Consider the following 23,129-nt stretch of genomic DNA (forward strand, 5'->3'; position numbering starts at 1 on the left):
CGTTTTATGATCTCAATTTAAATAAAACATCCATGGGGATCCCTGGGTGGTTCAGCAGTTTAGTGCCTTCAGCCTAGGGCATGATCCTGGAGTCCCAGGATCGAGTCCCACCTCGGGCTCCCGGCATGGAGCCTGCTTCTCCCTCTGCCTGTGTCTCTGCCTCTCTCTCTGTCTATAATTAATAAATAAATAAGATCTTTTTTTTAAATCCTTAATTTTTAACTTTTTAGGTTATGTGAACTGCTAAACAGACCCCTGAAACTCATTTCCAACCATCCTCATTAAACCATCCTCCAACCTATTAAATAACCCTAACCCTACTAAATATGTACATTTTAAAGGTTTTTTAACTCTGCACAAATTGTATTACGAACAAATTTTCAGTGCCCGACCTTTTGGAACCGCATCAAAACGTAAAATCAAACTCTTCAAAGACATGAAATAGAAAGTAAAGAGCAATTTCACCCGGGAAAACAGAAACGGCTGGCTACTTCCTCTTTTGATAATTTCTCTTCCAGTACAGGGGCAGGTTATCGGTTACTCCTGCCCCAGAAGTCTGAGCCCCTGAATTCCGCTACTGAACCTCCAGAGACGCCAGCTCGGGCAGGGAAGCGAGGCGCAAACTTACCCAAACCTGTGCCCCAAGGTCTTACCGGGAGAGCAGCCCTGCGGGGACAGACTGGGAAGTCCAGGTGGGGGCGGGGAGGTGAGCAGTGGGGGCTCCCGAAGGGAATGGGGGGAGCCGCGCGCGATCCCGGGACAAGCCCGGGCCTCCCAGGTGCCCCTCCGCAGCCTCCGGAACCCGGAGACCCGAGTCGCGGAGACGCGGATCCCCCCCCCTACCCGGGTCTCCCAGGTGCCCTTCCAGGGCCTCGCAGCCCGGGGCGCCTCCAGACCCGTCGTCCACCGCCGCCCCCGCCCCGGCCGCCCGCGCAGTCCCAGGCGGCCGAGGTGAGGCCGGTGCGAGGGCCGCCGGGGGGCGGACCCCACCCCACACACAAAGGGAGGAGGGCCAACTCGAGCCGTCGCTCTTCCCTTCCAGCGGCTGCTGCACCGCGGCCGGAGCCCGGCGCCACTCCGGGCGCCGCCGCCACTTCAAGTCCTCGCGGGTCGCTGACGGCCCCGACTGCTCACCTTCAGCTCCCTCGCCCCTTCAGCCCGGGAGTAGAGGAAGCAGCGTCCCCCGGATCTGTCCCCCGCTCCGCCTCAGAACCGCGGAGCAGTCAAAACCCGCCGGGCCCGCCCCGCTCGGACCGCGCGCGCCCGCGCACGCAGACACACGCTCCCCGAGCCGCGCGCACGCGCCTGAGGGAGCGCCTCCGCCCCGCCCCGCCCCGCCCCGCCCCGCCCCGCCCCTGGCGCGGCCAAGCACGGGGCGCGCCCCCTCTGGAGGACCGTGGGCCGAGGACCGGGCGGCCCCGCGGTCCTCGGGTGTGCGGCGTTCACGGACAGAAGGACTGCGTCCAGGTGCGGCGGCCTGAGGAACTAGAGGGCGGGCGGGCGGGCGGCCGGGGGACGCTGTGAAGCGGCGAGGACGGCGGGGAGAAGAGCCGGCCAGCTTGTGGGCGGCGCCGGCCCAGGCGGGGGCGCGGTCAGGGCCGAGGCGGCCACGTCCCGACGCCCGGGGGTGGAGAGGCCGTCTGGGACCTCGGCCGTGCAGACATGTCGGAGGTGAAGAGCCGGAAGAAGTCGGGACCCAAGGGAGCCCCCTCGGAGCCGGGGACGCGGAGCGAGGGCGGGAAGAGCCCCGAGGCCCGGGGCGGCGGCGGGGGCTGGGCGGATCCGCGGACCGGCGTGAGCCTGCTGTCGCTGGGGACCTGCCTGGGCCTGGCCTGGTAAGTGGACGCGAGGCCGCCGGGGCCTGGGTCCGGCCTGCGCGGTCGGCGCGCTCTCCTCGGGCCCCTCCCGGCCCCGGCCCCGAAGAAGGGCCAGCCCAACCGTCTTGGTTTCCTTTTCGCTCGTCTTACAACTTAACTTTTCCTCTCTGTTAGCACGTAGTGGGCCCCGATCGCTCCGTGGGAGCTGAGACCGAGGTCTGGGGACGACTCGGCCGCGTCTTGAGAGGTGCCGATGCGGCGCAAACTGTGTCAAGCGCCTGCTACCCGTCGGATGCTTTCCCGTGTTTGTAACCCGTTGTTTCCCGTCCTCTGCACGTTTGCCTCGGACGCGGTTGCTCCACCCTCACGCCAATGATGCGCAGCCTTGAAAGATTTCATGATGATCTCAAGGCAGCAAACGTTAACGACGATGTCAGAGATTGGAGAATCTCTCATTTTGCAATCATCGTTTATGCGTTATGTGAATTGGAAGAGTATTCCTAAATTACAGATTTATTTCGGTACCATCAGATGACAAGAGTGTAGCACTCGTGTTCACCTAAAACTGAGCAGCTGTAGTTTTTTTTTTTTTTTTAATTAGTTTATTTTTTCATGAAAGAGGCAGAGACACAGGCAGAAGCAAGCTCCCTGCGGGGAGCCGCATGCGGGGCTCATCCCAGGACCCCAGGATCATGCCCTCAGCCGAAGGCAGATGCTCAACCACTAAGCCACCCAGGAGTCCTGAACAGGTATAGTTTTTTAAGCCAAGCAAATAGCAATACATTGTTTTCATAGAAAAAAATGAGTATTAGAAATGACCTTAAGGGGCCACCTGGGTGGCTCAGTTAAGTGTATGCCTTAAGCCTGCCTTTGGCCCAGGGCGTGATCCTGGAGACCGGGGATGGAGTCCCACATCAGGCTCCCTGCATGGAGCCTGCTTCTCTCTCTGCCTGTGTCTCTGCATCTCTTTCTCTATGTCTCTCATGAATAAATTAAAATCTTAAAAAAAAAAATGCATGTGCCTTTGGCTCAGGTCATGATCCCAGAGTCTTGGGACTGAGCCCCCCACCCTGGGCTCCTTACTCAAGGAGGAGTCAGTCGGCTTGTGTCTCTCTGCCCTTCTGCCCCCCCCCATGTTCTCCTTTTTTTTAATTTTTATTTATTTATTTATGATAGAGAGAGAGAGAGAGAGAGAGAGAGGCAGAGACACAGGCAGAGGGAGAAGCAGGCTCCCATGCCTGACGTGGGATTCAATCCCAGGTCTCCAGGATCACGCCCTGGGCCAAAGGCAGGCGCTAAATCGCTGGGCCACCCAGGGATCCTGTTCTCCTTCTTTAAAATAAAATGTTTTAGGGATCCCTGGGTGGCGCAGCGGTTTAGCGCCTGCCTTTGGCCCAGGGCGTGATCCTGGAGACCGGGATCGAATCCCACGTCGGGCTCCCAGTGCATGGAGCCTGCTTCTCCCTCTGCCTATGTCTCTGCCTCTCTCTCTCTCTGTGACTATCATAAATAAATAAAAGTTAACAAAAAAATTTAAAAAAAATAAAAATAAAATAAAATGTTTTAAAAAATAATCTTAAAACCAACTTAGTAATTTTATTTGCCCCAATCATTTTCTTTTTTTTTTTTTTAAGATTTTATTTATTAATTCTTGAAAGACACAGAGAGAGAGAGAGAGAGAGGCAGAGACACAGGCCGAGGGAGAAGCAGGCTCCATGCTGGGAGCCCTGGACTCCCGAGTAAATTTTGAATTATACACTGCTGGTGACTCGTCCAGAGTCATCCAGAGTCAAAATAAATAAAAGACTTGTTATAATAAAGTAAATTTCATTAAATTTTCTCTTCAAAAAAAAAAAAGATACTGTTCCATCTTAGTGATACAGCATTTTATTTATGTAATATTTTGATTTTGATCTTGAAAGAATAAATTTACCCTCTTTAATAAATTTACTCTTAAAAAAATAAATTTACTCTTGTAAATAAACTGCTCTTATGTCTTCAAATGCATGCCCTTCTTTAGGTAAGTAACTCTTCTATACTGAGAAAGTTATTCAGTAATAGAGGTAGTAAACTAAAGGATACAGATCTTCCTTGACTTAGGATAGGGTTACTTCCCAATAAACCCATTGTAAGCTGAAAATATAAGTTGAAAATGAATTAATACACTTCATTTACCAAATATCATAGCTTAGCCTAACCTCTCTTAAATATGTTCAGAACACTTAACATTCGCAGACAGTTGAGCAAAATCATCTAACAAGCCTATTTTACAAGAAAGTGTTGGATATCTTATGTAATTTATTGAATACTGCACTGAAAGTGAAAAAACAGCATCTTGTGTGGGTACAGATTGGTTGTAAGTGAATCAGGTGTTTACTCTCACAGTCATGTGGCTGACAGGGAGCTACTGCTGCAGCCATTGCCTAGCATCAGGAAAGAGGATGCTACCAAGGAGAGGATCAGGATCACACTGCTAGCCTGGGAAAAGGTCAAAATATAAAGTACAGTTTCTGTTGAATGCATGTCACTTACACACCATCATAAAGCCAAAAAGTCTAAGTCAAACCATTTTAAGTTGGGGATCATCTGTATATGTTGCTTCTCTCTGGGATCTAATACACCGGTTTTAGTTATTAAATGTATTTTTGATTATGCAAAGATTCATATTCATACGAGATAAATTACATCATAAAATGTTGAGCTAAAAAAAATTAAAAAAATAAAATGTTGAGCTTTTCAATAGTTAACATGCTGGGAAAATACTAATAGAAATATGTAGGGACACCTGTGTGGCTCAGTCAGTTAAGTGCCCAGCTCTTTTTTTTTTTTTTTAAGATTTTATTTATTTATTCATGAGAGATACAGAGAGAGAGAGACAGAGACATAGACAGGGAGAAGCAGGCTCCACGCAGGGAGCCTGATGTGGAACTCGATCCTGGGACTCCAGGATCATAACCTGCCAAAGGCAGAGGCTCAACCACTGAGCCACCCAGGTGTCCCAAGTGTCCAGCTCTTGATTTCAGCTCAGGTCATGATCTCAGGGTTGTGGGGTCAAGCCCCACATCGACCTCCACACTGAGCATGGAGTCTGCTTAAGATTCTCTTTCTCTCCCTCTCCTTTTTCCTCGTCTCCCCCTTCTCTGTCTTTCTCTAAAAAAAAAAAAAAAAAAAGAAAGAAAGAAAAATCTATAAAGGAAAACTTGAAAAGTAGACACTTCGGTGTAGGAATTTACTGTTGATGCTTACAGTAAAGGCACAAGTTACATTCAAAATCTTCACTAACATCATTTTTCATCTTTTTTTTTCTATTTTTTGTAAGTGAAGTTTTATCTGAAAGACAGGGTTATGTTTTAAATGCCGATTTTTAAATGGAATATGGTTACTGTTTTCCTGAACATTCAGTATTATGCCTGAAAATGAAGCTGTAGTATGAAACATAGGACTAAATGGTACTGACCTTAGTGGCTCTAGAACTCCCCTTCTTTCAAAAGATCCGTAATAACAGATTCCTTTGTTTATTTGCCTCCTTTTTTTTTTTTTAAGATTTTATTTATTCGTGAGAGACACAGGGAAAAGGAGAAGCTGGCTCTCTGCAGGGAGCCCGATGCAGGACTCAATCCCAGGACCTTGGGATCACGCCCTGAGCCAAAGGCAGACATTTAACCACTAGGCATCCCTATTTGCCTCTTTTTCATTATTAAGTTGAAACAATCAGAGAAATCCTATAGATCCTCAATCAACTGTCTGCCACCATCAATGATTACTAAAGGAGCTATGTAGAGAACACCATCAGGTCCTACAGGCCCTGGATCAATATAAGTGTATGTAGACTGCAATGGATTCTGAAGGAGTCAAAGATTCCCTTTGTAAGGCCCATACTAAACTAGCCAATTAACCAGGGACCCTTTCTTGCATATCCTTTTCCCATATGATAATGCAAAGAGGCCCAAAAACAGAGTAAGAGAGTTCTCTTCCTGTAAGTGGTCTAATCTATCCATTCCATTCTTGATTTGCTATAAATCTAACACTGGTTTCAAAGGTGTACAAGCCTGGGACTTCCATCAGATGTAAGCCGGAGGGAAACCTGATCCTTTATACCACTATTGGCTTGTCCAAGGGATGGAAAAGCAGCTGCACAGAGCACTCTGAAAGAAATGGCCAAGGTACTTAAAAAGTGTAGTTGATGTGTGGTACCCTAACTGCATAAATTTGAACCCATTTAATCTTTACAACAACCTTATGAAGTATTATTATCCCCACTTTACAGGGGAGGAAACTACAACAAAGCCAAATAACTTACCCAAGATGATTATATAGCTAGTAAGTGGCAGGACCAAAGTTGCTCAGCTCCACGCTCTTAACCAGTATGATACGCTGCCTCCCTCGATACTAATCCAAGAGGCCAAGACCCTAGACATAAAAATCCCTAGTCCAAACTATTTATAGTCCTTTTCTAACTAGAAGCTATAGCCCTTAGCAGACCCTGTCTGTCTCATCTAAACTGAGGATGACAGGGAATAAGGGGGCCTTGAACTTCTGCTAAAAAATGCCTCTGACTCAGCCACTTGGGTGGCTCAGTTGGTTAAGCATCCAACTCTAATCTCAGCTCGGGTTTCCATCAGAGTTGTGAGTTCAAGCCCCATGTTGGGCTTCATGACGGTGTAGAGCCTACTTTAGGGGGGAGAAAAATATATATATATATGTGGCTCATAAAAAGGAAACTGACCTGGATGCCAATTTCAAGAATTTAGTTTTTCAGTATTGAAGCTACCTTCTGTCAACATTGACTTCTAGAAAATCATCCTCTTCTTTAATGCTAAATGAGTTAATATTTATAAATCATTTTAGAGGGGCAGCCCAGGTGGCTTAGCGGTTTAGCCCCACCTTCAGCCCATGGGGTGATCCTGGAGACCCGGGATCAAGTCCCAAGTCGGGCTCCCTGCATGGAGCCTGCTTCTCTCTCTGCCTGTGTCTCTGCCTCTCTCTCTCTCTCTCTCTCTCTCTCTCTCTCTCTCTGTGTCTCTCATGAATAAACAAATAAAATCTTAAAAAAAATAAATAAATCATTTTAGAGTAGAGCCTGACACATCTAAACAAAAAATAAAATGAATGTATGTTAACTCAGCATCATGTAAACCACTTTTCATTTTTTCATTACTAGCACAAAGTCGACTTTATGCTTGTTTTTTCTTATATGTATTATTATTCATATGTAGTAATGGTGAATCTTTTATTTTGTTGAGAAGCTAGCCATGGAAAAAATCTACAGATTATCATCAGATTATATTTGCACTAACATGACATAGTTTTCTTCAAGGTTTTGCTTAATATTTGAATTTTGAAGAGAAGTCCTGAAGTAGACAACATTACAATATATGATAAAATGGAAAATGCTGTAGTGTGGTATAGTAGCGAATCAACTTTCACAAAAAGTCTCTTAGAATAACAGTTTTATTCTGAATAAACATTCTGATCTACAGGATAAACCCCTGAGGTAACACTGGAGTAATGAATGATAAAACTAATCTCTGAAATTAGACATTTCTTTAGGGTGTCCTCCATCCTTGGTCTCTGTCTGATGATCTCAGATAAGCCTATATGCTAAAAAGAATCTCTTAAAATCCAAGAATGAAACAGCCAAAATAAAAGAGAATTAAGTCTACATATTCATGTTTGAAAATTAGGATAATGGCATTTTCTAATAGCCAGAAATGTTATTTAAAAGTCATATTATCACATAAGAGAAAAGACAATCTGTGCTGGTTACGTAACCTGGGCTTATTTAATTCATTTATTGGACAGACACTAGCCATCATCAAAAGAAACTTATTTTATGGGGCGCCTGGGTGGTTCAGTTGGTTAGGCATCTGACTTGATTTTGGCTCAGGTCATGATCTCAGGGTCATGGGATCAAGCCCCATGTCAGGCTCTGCACTCAGCTGGGAGTCTGCTTGTCTCTCTCCTCTGCTCCTCCCTCCCCCCACCCCCAAGTTCTCTATCTCTAAAATAAATAAATTTTAAAAAATTATTTTATCCAGTATAGTATTATTCAAAACCAAAAAGTCCATTTTTAGTTTTGGACAGTTTTATAGCAAGCTGGCCTAATAATAACATTTATGAATTGGAAGGATCACCACCTTTGCAAATGATACACAAAACTCGGAAGTCTTTCACTCATCTCTGAGTTTTACAATTTTTAAATGTTTGTCTTTCAACGTATGTCAGTTTCATAGAATACTATGAATTAGTGCTTCTCAGCTTGACTGAGTACTCAGATACTCTGGGGAGCTTTTAAGATTTCCAATATTCCAAATCACATCCTAAACCACACAAGCCAGAATTTCTGTGTGTGGGACCTAGGTGTTAGATTTTTTTTTAAAGCAGACAAGTGACTCCAGTATGCAGCAAAGCTTTTGAACCACTGTCCTATGTACTATGATTTAAATTCTCTTCAGAGGAAGGGATCTGCCCAACCACTTATTGATGACTTGATAAAGAATTTCAGCTGCTCTTTTTCGGAGCCCAAAGAATTCAGTCAAAAGTAGATGAACCAAAATGGTATTAGATCCAAAGCATTTCTTTTGCATTTCATCTCCAGTCCTATACAAACAAAAGTATATTTATTGTTCTTAAGATTGGAATAACTTCTTCATGCTTCTCCAATCTCTACTACTTACCAGATGAAGAACATACGCCAATTTCAGAATGGCATCTAAAGGACACCTATATGACCCATATCGTTGAGTATAACCAATTGTAAAGATTGTACATCCTGCATTGCATGTATGTTCTATTGCCACTTTGATGATGACTCCTGTTTTCATAGTTTTGGCTTGTTATTTTGCAACTTCTGGTCATCTCTCTGTTCCATTCCACTGCTTTGTCTTCTACATTTTAATTTAAATACTTTTTTCACACAAGTAACTCTTGGTTCTACATTTCAGTATGAAAACACATTTCCTAGCTATTGCCCAATATGGCCTTGAGAAAAATAGGAGAGGTCCCATATCTTGTTTGAGATAATTCATCATTTCTTCCCCCAAAATATTTTTTGTGCATGCAACTATCGCACCATCTCACTCATTGGATTGGGACTTGAACAGGATCGAGTTTCACTTTCTATTGATTTGTTAGAATAAACTACTAAAAGCTGTCACCACTCATACCAGAATTTATGTTGCCCTTTACCAGAAGTATAAAATGTTTCTTTAAAATTCAAACTTAAGTAGATATGAATTAGGAGGTAGTGATATTTTTTCTCTTTTCCAGGTTTGTATTTCAGCAGTCAGAGAAGTTTACAAAGGTGGAAAGCCAATACCAATTACTGAAAATAGAAACCAACAAGTTCCAAGGACTTCAAAGTAAAATCAGTTTCATTTCAGAAAAGGTAATTAATTATTAATTGGCTTACTTGGGTAGGTTTTCCCATTTTTCTTCCCTACTACCACCCTTCTACCCTAGTTCATAACTTTGTTTTTCCTACCTTTTAGAACATTACTGTTTTAACTCACTGGTTTTCATACATTTTCACATTCTCCCTTCAATCCAATTTAGACTCAGATTATTTTGAAAAGACAGGGTTTTTTTGTTGTTTTTTTTTAATAAAACAAATGTTACTGTTACCAATATTCTCCTATATTCTCCTATTGATGTGACTCCAATTTTTTATCTAAATATAAAATGTCTAAAGCATTGAAAATATGATTGGCCTTTAAGTATAAAATTAGAATACCAACAGCATTTGCTAGGCAAAGATCCATCAGGTTTTTTTTCTTTACTTTCTAGTTGGTAAATTTATATACATCTGCATGTAAGAATGACTAAAAATAAATACTGATTTTGTAGCCAAATGAAAATTAAAATCCTTGTGTATTTGTGTTTCTTCAAGCTGCAAATGCAGATGCATTATTCCTGGAATTCTTAGAAATGTGAGACATAAAAAATTTTTAACTACCACGCTCTCAGGAGAGGTCAGCTGCAATCAATAAGGCATCATTCAGGACTTGCCTGGCTACCAGGAACCAAGCTATCATTGGGAAACATGCCTTGTTATTACTCATTCACTAAACCTTTACTTGTGTCATAAAGCAGGCAAGGATTTGTGCTTGGCACCAAGGTGAGCAAGGATTTACAAAAACAGACAAATGAAATAGAGGATCTAATTTCCTTTGTCCTCATGCACAGAATTAGTATATAATCAATCCCCCAGAAGAGAAAAGCTACAGTTGAAAATTATGCATCCCTTGCATGTGCCAGGGGATTCCACAGAGGGAGAGCCCAGCAGCCTTGGGGAGAAGCTGCATGATGCTGCAAGAGTGGGTATTTTGACATAGGGCCCAAGTTGGAATCTTGTTACATTTCTTAGGGGCTCCTCTAATCAGAGTGAACAGAGTTATAGGGGAGGAAAAAATCCCAGGAGATAGAAACTCCATATACTTAAAAGCTATTGAAAACAAATTTTAGGGGGTGCCTGGGTAGCTCAGTTGATTAAGCGTCTGTGTTGTGATCTCAGGGTCCTGGGATTGACCCCATGTCAGGCTTCCTGCTCCACTGGGAGCCTGCTTCTCCCTCTCCTTCCCACTCATGTTCTCTCTCTATCTCTGTTATCTCTGTATCAAATAAACAAAATATTAAAAAAAAAGAAAACAAATTTTGAAAATGGATGTCCTTTTTTAAATAAAAAATTTGGTGGCAATTAAAATGCTTTTGAAGTAGGTTTTTAAAATACCATTTTTAAAATATAACTTCTCTTAGTCTCAATTTCGTCATTTAATAAATGAGAATAAGATTTTTATAAGGATCAGATATGATACAATATATATACAAACTTTTTGAAAACTATAAACAGTAATAAATTTAAGGTATTAAGCTTTTTTTTTTTAGCTCTTTTTTTAAAAAAACAAAAAAACTACTAGGATATATTGACAGCCCATAAATGCAAATTATTGTGACATACTAGTCACTGTCTATTTTCAGATTAAATTTTGAGACATTTATTATTCTGAAAAATTGATCTTGTATTTGGAGTCTACTGTATACTGCCTCTGATTACAGTGATGCTCTGGTGAACAGCCTAAACAGGAAATTATCTTTTTTTTTTTTTTTTTTAGGAAATTATCTTAGATAAAGGTACACTTACCTCTTCAAAAGGCCAATGATAAGACAACTAAACAGTATTACTGATATACAAATATTTCTCAGAATTGATTTTCAGAGGATCTTGTATTATAGCTACATGTGTACATTAAAGATAATTTTTTAAAGATTTTATTTTTAAGTAATTTCTGTATCCAATGTGGGGCTCAAACTTACAACCCCAAAGGTCAAGCATTGCATGCTCTCTTGACCGAGCCAGCCAGGCACCACTAAAAATAATTTTCAAACAAGGTTTCAGAGTGGTCTTCCTATATTAGTCAGTCCTGTTACACATTATTCCTAACTATCACCTGGAATTGCTTCAAGTCTTAATGGGGGGTGGGAGAGGGCAGAAGATTAACAGCCATTCTTCTTCCTAAATGTCCACAAACATGTTTTTCATACCCTAAGATATGGGGGCCACAAAAAGGCATCAGACATGGTCTCTTCCCCTAAGAAATTTAGAAGCTGCTATATCTTCACCTAATAACATCAGTCTGTTAAAGAGTCAGATTTCAGAGACACTTCTAAGCCTTTCCTCTTTCCCCTCCAGGCTGCTCTTCTCTCCTCAGAGAATCCATTCTCCCCTTGCTAATTCTATCATGACACAAATAGTAATCTAGTTTGATTTTTCATTGTTAGCAATTTGCCTCCTTTTCTGCTCTTTAAAGCAAACACGTGTCCTTTATATCCCCAGTGATGGATAATCGAATAGGAGATAATAAATCTTAGTGGGACTCCAGAATATTGTGATGTAAAAGATGCAAAATGCTATCTCCTCTGTCAAAATTTGAAGTCAGGAACTATATTAGGTCTATATTTTCATATCTAGTGTCTAGCACAAGATCTGGCACAGAGTGAACACTGAAAATTTCTCTAATTATGTGTGCTGAGTGCCAAACAGGTGTCAAATACACAACACCATAGGTGCTCCAGGAGCTTGGGCTATGGAAGGATGCTACAGTGAGGAGCTAAGATCTGCTCTAAGCCTGGAAGGAAAGACAACTGAGCTAAGCAACAAGGAGGGAAGAATAGCATACAGAGATAAATTTTGGACTTTATTCTAGAAATATTAGGAAACGTGGGTTTTTTAATACCATACCATGATATGTACAACAGTTTTTAAAAGCTTAATCTGGCTGTAGTATGTAGGATGATTTAGGAAAGAAGTAACTAGAAGCAGATACTAGATAATACTTCTCGTATTTTCCTTGATTCTTGAAGTCTGTTTTGGGAGCCCCATGTAAATGCTTCCTTAGCTCTTCCCCTGTTGTAACATATGTAGACTTAGTTTTCTCCCCAATTAAACTAAGCTGCTCAAGGGCAGAACCACGTCTTGTACAGTATTATGTCTTCAGCATAATGCTGCAAACAGTAAGTTAACGATCATTTTAGGCCTTCCTGTAGTCTCTAAGGCTGTTATCTATGTTTGAGTATAAACTAAAGGAGGTCCACAGCCTCCTATGTTCTGGACACATGAGGAAATGCCAGGAGCTTACCAAAATTTACAGAAACCTTAGCACATGTTGCTATTTAATGTGAGTTGCCTCACTTAACTGGATTTTTATTCATTTCTGCCTTTGTTATAACATCTGATTCTGGTACCTTCTCTGTAGGTCAGTCAAGAAATTTCCAGGCAGAAACTCTTCCAGAATCATAGAACTTAGGAAACTTAACAAATTTTATTAGCTCAGTTACAGTTTCTAAAAAAGCAGAATAACTATAATGACAACTAAGTTGCTTTCCATTTAAGTAAGAAGGAAATGTGATATACTTCACACTTTATTAACATCATTTCCCTTGTAAATATCCCTCCATGAAAATGTACAAATATTGTGAATTTAGGTGTATGTTTTTCTACCATAGTGCTAATCTATTACATTTGTTTTTAAATCTGTTAAAACAAATACTCAAATAACGAATGTTTATGTCATTACGGTTCTGATATACATGGATATTTTAGACATCTTCAGAATTTGAACTGAAAGTGTGATTGTAAAAAGTGTATTTCCCTAATATAAAAGTTATTAAGAGGCGCCTGGGTGGTTCATTCGACTAAGTGTCCAACTCTCGTTTTCGGCTCAGGTCATGATCTCAGGGTCGTGAAATCAAGCCCCACATCAGGCTCCACTAAAAATTCTCTCTCTCCCTCTCCTTTGTACCTTTCTCCTTGCTCATTCATGCTCTCTCTTACTCTCTTAAAAAAAAAAAAAGTTATTAAGTAGCCTTGGGAATTGTTTTGTGTTATAAATGCAGCTTGAGTCTACCGAAAATATCCTGCAGGAAGCTACATCATCCATGTCTTTGGTGACCCAGTTTGAGCAGGAAGTATCCAGCCTCCAAAGTATCATGCATGACATCCAAAATAGTGAAGAGTTGCTCACCCAAAAGATGCAAAGCCTTAATGAGAAATTCCAGAATGTTTCAGATTTCTGGAAAAGAAGCCTAGAAGAAATGAATGTTAATACAGACCTTTTCAAATCAGAATCAAAACACATACATTCTCAAGTTACTATCCAGATTAACTCAGCTGAACAAGAAATAAAACTGCTCACTGAAAGGCTAAAAGATCTGGAAGACAGCACACTAAGAAATATTAGAACAGTAAAAAGACAAGAAGAAGAGGATCTTCTACGAGTAGAGGAGCAGCTTGGCTCTGGTACAAAAGCAATTGAAAAGCTAGAAGAGGAACAGCACGCTCTCTTTGCCAGAGATGAAGACCTGACTAATAAACTTTCCAACTATGAACCCAAAGTTGAAGAATGCAAGACACATTTGCCAACAATTGAAAGTGCTATTCGCTCTGTTCTCAGAGTCTCTCAGGATCTGATAGGGACAGAAAAAAAGATGGAAGACTTAACTACTCAGATGTTCAATATGGAAGACGATATGCTGAAAGCAGTATCTGAAATAATGGAGATGCAGAAAACCCTTGAAGGAATTCAGTATGATAATAGCATATTAAAGATGCAAAATGAACTGGATGTTCTAAAAGGGAAGCTTCATGATTTTATGGTATATTCAAGTACAAGAGAAAAGGGAACTTTAGAGGAATATGATCTAGAAAATAAAGGAATTCATAATGACTTTTAATGCACTACATTTATTCTGATCACCATATTGTTACACATAAATTGATTAGTTCCATGCTTTTGTGTTACTTTGACATGCCTTATTTTATCCTACATTACTGGCAAATACTTGACATATCCACACACATGGATTATCCAGAGAATCAAAGCTTATCTAAGCAATAAAATTTTCATTTTAGCCATTTTAAATAGAAATATTTCCAAAATATATCTCCACCTCCTTAAAGCAATATTCTTAATTTTTTAATGTTTTCCTAATAATTAATGTACATTATTATGAATTTCACCTATTATATTGGTCCCAAATATATTAACATCTCTTGAAGCTATTGAGGAGTTTCCCTTCTTACTAACTGACCCTAGTTTGCTATTTTTTCAAACCTTATGTCTATATCTTATACCTTTTCTGTCACCTAAAGATGTGACCCATTGGCCTGCTGTTACTGTCAGGTTGGTTGGTAGGTGATGTGGCTGCCTAACCAGTTCTGCATTTCCTTTGTAATTTACTGTAGACTAAGATCCAGACCACCAAGTTCATAGGAATTTTGTCTAAAAAGAAAAATAACATGCCCAAAGGAGAACTTGAGGTGCTTTGCTATGAGTCAATATGTACGTTTTGAAAACTATGGAGCCTGGGGAACATTTTTACTTTCCATTAACGTTCTAAAAGCATACAATTATAAATACTTGTAAGAATTTTTAAATAAGAGTAAATATGGATGTGTCTGACCCTTGATCTCAAGGTGACAATTTGAGCCACATGTCAACCATAGATATTTTTTTAATTAAAAAAAAGGAGTAAATATGTTCTTATTGAAAGTTTTACCTATGAATTAAGTGTGTATGCTTTGAAGTATGGACTTTGGGATATCTTTGTATACCTGGGCTTTTTTTTTTTTTTTTAAGGTTCTAACTGCGTTACAGACTCTTTAGTTTGCTAGATACATGATCTCTAGATATTCTACCTACAATAAAAAAAAATACCAATACACCTGTGGCCCATTTTAAAGAGGAAAAGAGGGACACCTGGGTGGCGCAGCCATTGAGCATCTGTCTTTGACTCCGGGTCTGATCCTGGATACCTGAGATCGAGTCCCACGTCGGGCTCCCTGCATGGAGCCTGCTTCTCCCTTGCCTGTGGCTCTGCCTCTCTCACTGTGTCTTTCATAAATAAATAAAATCTTTTAAAAATTTAAAAAATAAAGAGGAAAAGACAGCATGATGAAAAATTATAACTATGGTAATTAAATGTATGTCATTGTTTTTAAAGAGTTCCCAAACTAATCACCCAACCAAATTTGTGATTTTATTTTACTCTAAATCATATAATGCAGTCACAAGGAATAAGATGTGGACATACTGAGATGTGATTAAAGGGAGATCTAGTCAGATTTTTCCAATAATGATAATCAGAAATGTGCAGGGTTGGGGAAGCACATAAGACTTTTATTGGTTACTAATGCATCAAGAGTGTCCAAACCTGGTGTTGAAAACTGAGTCGACTGCATATGGAAGTACTGTTCTTGTGTCTTCTTGCCAGTAACCAACTGTAGTCCCAGTTTTATAATGCAGTATCAGTGGAATTAAACACAAAGAACTTGAAAGCAATCAATTGCAAAAAGGAGTTGCGGTCAGGTAGTTTTATTATGTAAATTTGCACATTTTTGGAAAAATCCCAAACAAGTTCTACTCTGGGGTTAGGAGGGCCTCTGGTAGATAACCATAAAAATGAGCCTGAAAGAATGCTACTATTAAAGAGTATATCATTAATTTCTGGAATCTTAACATTAAGTTCCTTCACTTCTGAACATCCAAGTTCTTGTCTGTGTGCACTGACAAAATTGCATTTGTTTGCCTTTATTTTAATGCTAATAAAATAGATTGTAAAGTTCACTAGAACTTTGTTGTTTCAACCTCCATCCCCTCATGGCAGGTGTGATCTCTTATATTTTGTTTGCTGAGCCTATCACCAGATTTGATACCACCAGCTTTTATATACCATAGTAGTTGCTACAGAAAATAAATGGAAACAAAGTGACCGCTGTGTTCTATAGTAACAGTTACAAACAAAACCTACCCTTCCACAAGTATGTCATGAGAAAACTATTGTGTAGATGTATATACATATAATGTACACATGTATATGTATATTTTCCTTTAACTCAGAGGTTCTCCTCTAAACAATTATCAGTAAACAGTTTTAGATGTACCAAATGTGTCCTCCTCTATTTCTTACATTCATTTATATATCACAGATACTTGAAATTTCAAAAACTTCCCTGTGTATCAGATATTAAATTATATTGTTAGTCTTTCCTTTAAGGAAGATTACCATATTCTAAGACACGTTTTGTGTCTTTGTAATTGATAATAAATTTTATATCAATTAATTTCTGATAGTACTACTGGGCCCATTTTTTAAATTTAGTATAAATAAATCACTTTTACAAAACATCTAATTTTTTTTAATTTTGGATGCAAAGTTTAAAGATATATTAATAACAATATTTCCTTAAATTTTGTCTAATGCTTAGAAGCTGTTGACTAAGTGTACTTTTTATATTTTATAATGAAAAATGTTGATTTATTAGCCTCATGGTTCTGTAGAAAACTAGTAAGATACAAAGTTAATTGCATTATATTTAACCTCAACCTGATTATAGACCTTTGTATATATCTATAATCTTAATCACAGCTTAATATATCATTAATGATAGTAAAAAAAAATTTAAAATAATGATGCAAATTCACCAAGCACATGTAAAAAGATACATTTCTTTATATACTTATCTCATATTTGCAATTGGCAAAAGCTCTGTAAATTTACCCAGCATCTGTTGGTTTGTTTGTTTTCAGTTCAGCTATTGAACTATTAATTTAATACAAATCAGAATGCTCCATCCCAACTTTGACAGCAAGGGAGGAGAGAACTAGCATTTTGGAGCCTCTTATGTGCCAAACACTGCTAGGAGATCTACATTCATCATCATCACAGTAACAGCTCTGTATCCTGAGTACCTACAATGACCTGCATTATCACTCCTTATCACAAGAACTTTGCTGGCCATGACACGCATTTTAAAAATGAGGAAACTGAGGCTTAGCAAGGTTAGGAAATGTGCAGTCACACTGCTAGGTCTGTCTCTCTACTGATCTCCCACAGTACAATGCAATCTGCTACTATTCAACCAGGTGGAGAAAATCACAAGAAATCTGCTATGGATAGAACAGAACTATCTTGAGAATTTTTAAAACCCATAATTCAGCCAAATGTGTCGACTACCATATCACCATCAAACGAGACTGTAAGTCACCCAAAAGTTCTAACTATGATGTAAAATTGTTTGGGCCTTGGACATAAGAAGAAACCAATAAATGTTTAGGGAATAGTGGGAAAGCAGTGTTGGAGAAAGAGCCTCAGACTAGAATCTTCTAGGCTTTGCCACAAACTTGCATTTTTTTTTAATTTTTATTTATTTATGATAGTCACAGAGAGAGAGAGAGAGAGAGAGAGGCAGAGACACATAGGCAGAGGGAGAAGCAGGTTCCATGCACCGGGAGCCCGACGTGGGATTCGATCCCAGGTCTCCAGGATCGCGCCCTGGGCCAAAGGCAGGCGCTAAACCGCTGCGCCACCCAGGGATCCCCCGACTTTGCCACACACTGTGTGTTCTTGGGTGCTTTATTTGGGGGCTCAGTTTTTTAATTTGTAAAATGAGGAAATTGTATTAAAAAATCTCTAAAACCCCTCTGGCTCTATGTGGTTTTAAATTTTAGAGATTAATAAAATTTCCAGGTCCTTTAGTTACAGCTCAAAGATCCTTTAGCAGAGTTTTTGGAAAGCCAGTTGGACCCAGAAATCATTCCCTTGAACCATATTGCTCTACTTGTAGATCCAAACAATATTTAACATTATAGGACAGCATCTAGCTCAGTAGCCTGTATACATGATAGGAATTTGGTAAAAATCTTTTGAGCTACTGGTGGACTCTCCAACATTTCTATGCATTCTAGGCAAATAGTTTAAACAAGCCCTAAGTAGTTTCTAAAAATAATTCTGTGAAACAATTTCAAGACTATTCCTGCACTGTATTAATATTTTAGTAAACATCAACAGAAGTTCATGATAAATTGCTTTTTATAAGCTACCGAGTGAAACAGCTTTACTAGCAGTTTCTTAATGATCTGCTCCTTCTAAGAATAAAGTAAGTGCTTTCTGATGAGTCTTAACTGTGTGGTACTGTTAGGCTACATTTACTCTACCAGAGTAAATACATTAATAAATAATAACCTAGTAATGAATTAGATGAAATAAGCCATCTACTTCCTTCATTGTTTGAAGTCTCTGATTCAGCAAATAAACTTGCAAAACCTTTCTCTTAAAATTAAAAATAGCACATACTTTTGCAATCACTACTTGATTTCCTTCCTGTTTGTGGTTATATATATTTTTTAAGATTTTATTTTTTTATTTAAGAGAGAAAGAGTATGAGTGGGGGGAGGAACAGAGGGTGAAGGACAAGCAGACTCTCCCTGCTGATTAGGGAGCCCAACGTGGAGCTTAAGCCCAGAACCCATAACCTGACCTGAGCCGAAGTCAGACACTTAACCCACTCTGGAGCCTCTGTGATCACTCTTTAATGTCACACCCATAATAACACATTAACTCTCTGGCTTCTCTACTAAAGAACACTTGGGGTCACCTCCCCCTACCAGTAATTAATAGAGCATAAACCTCCTGCGAAGAAAAATCCTAAAATATATTTTTAAATCAAACATACATGATGAGGCAAACAGAGGAAATTACTACTTTAACTGTTCTCCATTTCAACTTGTCATTTTTTTTGCAGCTATTATTACTCCTTTTTTAGGCTGCCATAAAAATAATATTGTGAACATACTAAATTTTTATTTGCATTAAATAAAACTAAGTTGAAATGTTATCAAAATAATCTCAAAAGATTAGCTGAGTAAACCAGGCAAATGCAATTTTATAAAGGTAATTCATAACATTGAAATACACAATTATTTTGGAAATAAAACTTGATGTCTTTAGATAAAACTGTAGATCTTGTTTTGTAAAACTGCTTTTCAGCTTGCATATTCCTTGTTTTCTGATTTTATTTATTTATTTGAGAAAGAGAGAGAGAGAGAGCATGAATAAGGGGGAGAGGCAAAGGGAGAAGAAGAAGGAGAATCCTCAAACAGACTCCCCCTGAGCGCAGAACCCAATGCAGACCTCCATCCCAGGACCCTGAGATCATGACCTGAACCAAATCAAGAGTCAGACGCTTAACTGACTGAGCCACCCAGGTGCCCCTTTGTTTTCTGATTTCAAATAATCTATTTATTGTCATTTTCCTTCCCAAACTAAACTATAAACTCCTTAAAAGCAGATACTGTTCTTGACCATACTAGCACACACAAGCCCAATAAACACTGTTGAATCCAATTAGTTGTTTAGGGTTTTTAAAAAAAATTTTAGGGGCCCCTGGGTGGCTCAGCAGTTGAGCATCTACCTTCCGCTCAGGGCATGATCCTGGGGTCCTGGGATGGAGTCCCACATCAGGCTCCCCAGAGAGAGCCTGCTTCTCCCTCTGCCTATGTGTCTGCCTCTCTGTGTGTCTCTCGTGAATAAATAAAATCTTAAAAAAAAAAAAAAAAGAATTTTGGAGATAGTTTTTTATTGGTTGTTTTGTTTCTTACATACCTATTTTCTATTTTCTCCACTAAACTACTAAACTGAGTTGAGGTCACAACCCAAGCTGTCCTCATCTTTATATCCCTCATACTTGGTATGCCTAACATAGAATTAACTTAAGAATTATTTAACTTTTCAGGGTCTCATGGATAAATACCCCCAGAAAGTTATTCATAAAAGTAATAGGACAGGGACACCTGGCTGGCTTAGTCACTACAGCATGCAACTCTTGATCTCTAGGTTATAAATTCAAGTCCCACATTGGAGGAGATTACTTAAAAATAAAATCTTTAAAAGTAATAGGACAAGAAAGCATATACACATGGAGTCTTGAACATTGGTACCTTCATTCTAGCACTTGAAATAACTACAAACAAATTTGTTTCAGAAATTATATTGCCGTGTCTGATCCCCAGAAATTTACCAAAGTTCATCTAGAGAAGGCTTTGTCCTCTCTTCTCCAGCAAGGAAAAACACTCCACTGTCTCTCATTTAGCTCATTTTGCCACTATACCAAGGCTGATGGTATAAAAATAGCTGAAAGATGTGTTACCAGTTATACTTTATTATATTTCCTTCATGTTTTCCTTCTTAATCATTACTAACACACTTGATACATCTTTTATCATGCTTTCCAGAAGGGTAAAATGGTAGTTAAAATTTCAACCTGAATTCTATATATTAAACTTTTAATCAATTTAATTATTTTGGTGCTATATTTTCTTATAGTGGCAGAAGTCTGAAGCTATCATGGAACAGTGGAAGTCTTTTCAAATAATTGCTCATCTAAAGCGTCTACAGGAGGAAATTTATGAAGTAAAAACTTGGTCCAATAAGATAACTGAAAAACAGAGTATACTGAACAACAATTTGACAGCTCTTTCTCAAGATGTGACAAAAGTAGACCAAAGTACAACTTCCATGGCAAAAGATGTTGGTGTGAAGATTACAACTGTAAAAACAGATATACGACGTATTTCAGGTTTAGTAACTGATGTAGCATCATTGACAGATTCTGCACAAGAATTACAAAATAAAATAGAAAAAGTAGAAAAAGATACAGTAAAAAACATAGGTGATCTTCTTTCAAGTAGCATTGACCGAACAGCAATGCTCCGAAAGATAGCATCTGAAAATTCACAAAGAATTAACTCTGTTGAGAAGACACTTTCAGAGCTAAAGAATGATTTCAACAAGCACACAGATAGGTTTTTAAGCTTAGAAAGTGACAGAGCTAAAGTTTTGAAGACAGTAACTTTTGCAAATGATCTAAAACCAAAAGTGTATAATCTAAAAAAGGACTTTTCCCGTTTGGAACCATTGGTAAATGACTTAACATTACGCATTGGGAGACTGGTTACTGACTTACTACAAAGAGAGAAAGAAATTGCTTTCTTAAATGAAAAAATATCTAATTTAACAATAGTCCGAGCTGAGATTAAGGATATGAAAGATGAAATAACACACATTTCAGATATGGATTAGCTTGAAACCATTTAGATGAGACTGAGATAACTTTAATAACATGACCTCTGTCCTGTTATAAAAAGACTGACAGGGGCAGCCCCGGTGGCGCAGTGGTGCCGCCTGCAGCCCGGGGCGTGATCCTGGAGACCCTGGATCGAGTCCCACGTCTGGCTCTATGCATGGAGCCTGCTTCTCCCTCTGCCTGAGTCTCTGCCTCTCATTCTCTCTCTGTGTCTCTATGAATAAATAAATAAAATCTTAAAAAAAAAAAAAAAAGAATGGCAACTCAGAAACAATGACATTTTGGAGCAAACATTTTGTATCTGATTCGGGAAACCGAATAAAGGAAACCTCACTTACATGGAGTTGCAAGGCCAGAAGGGGGAGTTCTCGCGCCACTCGGCTCCTTGCAGCCCTTTGCCAAACAGAAGGAAGCCATTGCTTTCCTACCCCAGTAGGCGGAAGATTTTTCTCCTAGACACAGCAGACCAGCCAGTAAAAGACTATCACAACTCGATCAAGGAGCCACACTGCAAACTCCCAGTTCACTCCAGTGGAATTTTTTGTTCATAATAAAGCCCCTCTCAACTGCCCCCTTTCCTCTATGAAAAAGCATTCCTCTTCTGTGTTCACTGGACTTGCCTATGGTCTTGCCATAGCCTGTGTGTCTGGAATTGCAGTTCTGTTATTCCTGAATAAACCCATTCTGCTGGTGAAATAACCGGTTGTTTTATTTATAAGGTCAACAGATTCTATTCTGAACAGTAAAAACAAAATATTTTAAAAGGTTGAGCAGTTGATTTTTCAAAATAAATATGCTAAAGTGTATACTTGCAACTTTATATAGCAGGAACCCAGTGCATTCCCCTGATACACACTCTCTTACACACACACAGAGTCCAGACAAGGAGTAGGATCTGCCATCTGCCACTGGGAAGTCTGGATGGGGCAGGATCTGAACCCCATTTGCCCTCATTAACTGCCAGGAAGCATAGTATACATACAGCTGGAGCCCTAACTGGAGAACTGCCCCTCAGGCTCAGGGCTGTAGCATTCATTATTCATCTAGGGGAAGGGAAAACAGGCCACAGCCAGGGAGCTGAGGAAAGGAGTCATGTAAGCCTTCCCAGATCTTTCATGGCTTTAGGGAACAGGAAAAATTGACCTAAAACAGAGAAGGGAAGTGATGGCTAGAGCAGGGTTTGAGGGGGAAGCATTATAAGTTGCAGGGGTCTTGCCAAGCCTCAGATGGAGACTGCCCCAAAGCAACACAGCTCATGTGTGGCGATGATGTAACCAGAGCAGCCTGGGCAGAGAAGGAAGTTCCAACATTTAAAACAGCATTATATAATTCTACGCCTATGAAAGTCTAGAAAATGCAAACTATAAAGGCAGAAAATAGATTAGTGATTGCCTAGGGATGGCAAGAGGTAGAGATTATAAAGAGGCACAAGGAAATCTTGAGGGGTGAAGGGTATTATCTTAGTTATGATGATGGTTTCACAGGTATTGTACATGTATCAAAATTCATTAAATTGTACTCTTTGAATATGTATAATTTATTTCACATCAAATATTCCTCAATAAAGTTGTAAGATAAAGTACAATGATCTTTAAAAAAACACAGTGCGTTGGTTCCAGTGTCCTATGCCTAGCACGAAGGGTGTCCAGATGCACAGAACCAGCCTAACTTTCATGACAAAAAGCCAAGGCTTGGGGATGAACCATTCTGGAACTCTTTGAAGTGACTACCTCTGTTTGAGTCATGTCTGTTTAATACAGTAGGAACAAGGGCAGCCCTGGTGATGCAGCGGTTTAGCGCCGCCTGCAGCCCAGGGCATGATCCTGGAGTCCCGGGATCGAGTCCCACATCAGGCTCTCTGCATGGAGCCTGCTTCTCCCTCTGCCTGTGTCTCT

At 39.8% G+C, this 23,129-nt stretch overlaps 3 protein-coding genes across 6 annotated transcripts in view; 2 read left to right on the forward strand and 1 right to left on the reverse strand.

The window, feature by feature from the left end:
- Positions 1-1,327, reverse strand: part of APAF1 (apoptotic peptidase activating factor 1) — an 85,515-nt gene extending 84,188 nt beyond the window's left edge. For 2 of the 3 annotated variants that reach the window (XM_041738299.1, XM_041738300.1), the window contains exon 1: positions 1,135-1,327. The gene's annotated coding sequence lies outside the window, so the exon portion shown is untranslated. The other variant, XM_041738301.1, reaches the window with a different exon arrangement.
- On the forward strand, positions 733-1,524 carry LOC121481000 (basic proline-rich protein-like). Its single transcript, XM_041737976.1, has one exon. It carries the CDS (start codon positions 733-735, stop codon positions 1,522-1,524), a length of 792 nt encoding a protein of 263 aa, XP_041593910.1.
- LOC121481179 (IKBKB interacting protein) lies at positions 1,438-21,928 on the forward strand. Of its 2 annotated transcripts, none has more exons than XM_041738304.1 (3): positions 1,438-1,835; positions 9,087-9,204; positions 13,209-15,135. In XM_041738304.1, the coding sequence occupies exons 1-3, from the start codon at positions 1,663-1,665 to the stop codon at positions 14,043-14,045; spliced, it is 1,128 nt and encodes a 375-aa protein (XP_041594238.1). In that variant the 5' UTR covers positions 1,438-1,662; the 3' UTR covers positions 14,046-15,135. The 2 variants fall into 2 exon arrangements, with proteins under 2 accessions (XP_041594238.1, XP_041594239.1); XM_041738305.1 differs by lacking the exon at positions 13,209-15,135 and adding an exon at positions 20,475-21,928 and having other exon boundaries at positions 1,486-1,835.
- Positions 21,929-23,129: the final 1,201 nt, after the last annotated feature.

The sequence above is a fragment of the Vulpes lagopus genome, chromosome 23 (genome assembly GCF_018345385.1).
Source record: "Vulpes lagopus strain Blue_001 chromosome 23, ASM1834538v1, whole genome shotgun sequence".
NCBI classification, from domain to species: domain Eukaryota; kingdom Metazoa; phylum Chordata; class Mammalia; order Carnivora; family Canidae; genus Vulpes; species Vulpes lagopus.

What these genes read in the sequence shown, in the direction of transcription:
- LOC121481179 (XM_041738304.1), top strand. Translation starts at nt 1,663, where the DNA reads ATGTCGGAGGTGAAGAGCCGGAAGAAGTCGGGACCCAAGGGAGCCCCC. An exon ending in ACCTGCCTGGGCCTGGCCTG is followed by an intron (nt 1,836 to 9,086) that starts GTAAGTGGACGC and finishes TCTCTTTTCCAG; the next exon opens with GTTTGTATTTCAGCAGTCAG. An exon ending in TCAGTTTCATTTCAGAAAAG is followed by an intron (nt 9,205 to 13,208) that starts GTAATTAATTAT and finishes TTATAAATGCAG; the next exon opens with CTTGAGTCTACCGAAAATAT.
- LOC121481000 (XM_041737976.1), top strand. Translation starts at nt 733, where the DNA reads ATGGGGGGAGCCGCGCGCGATCCCGGGACAAGCCCGGGCCTCCCAGGT.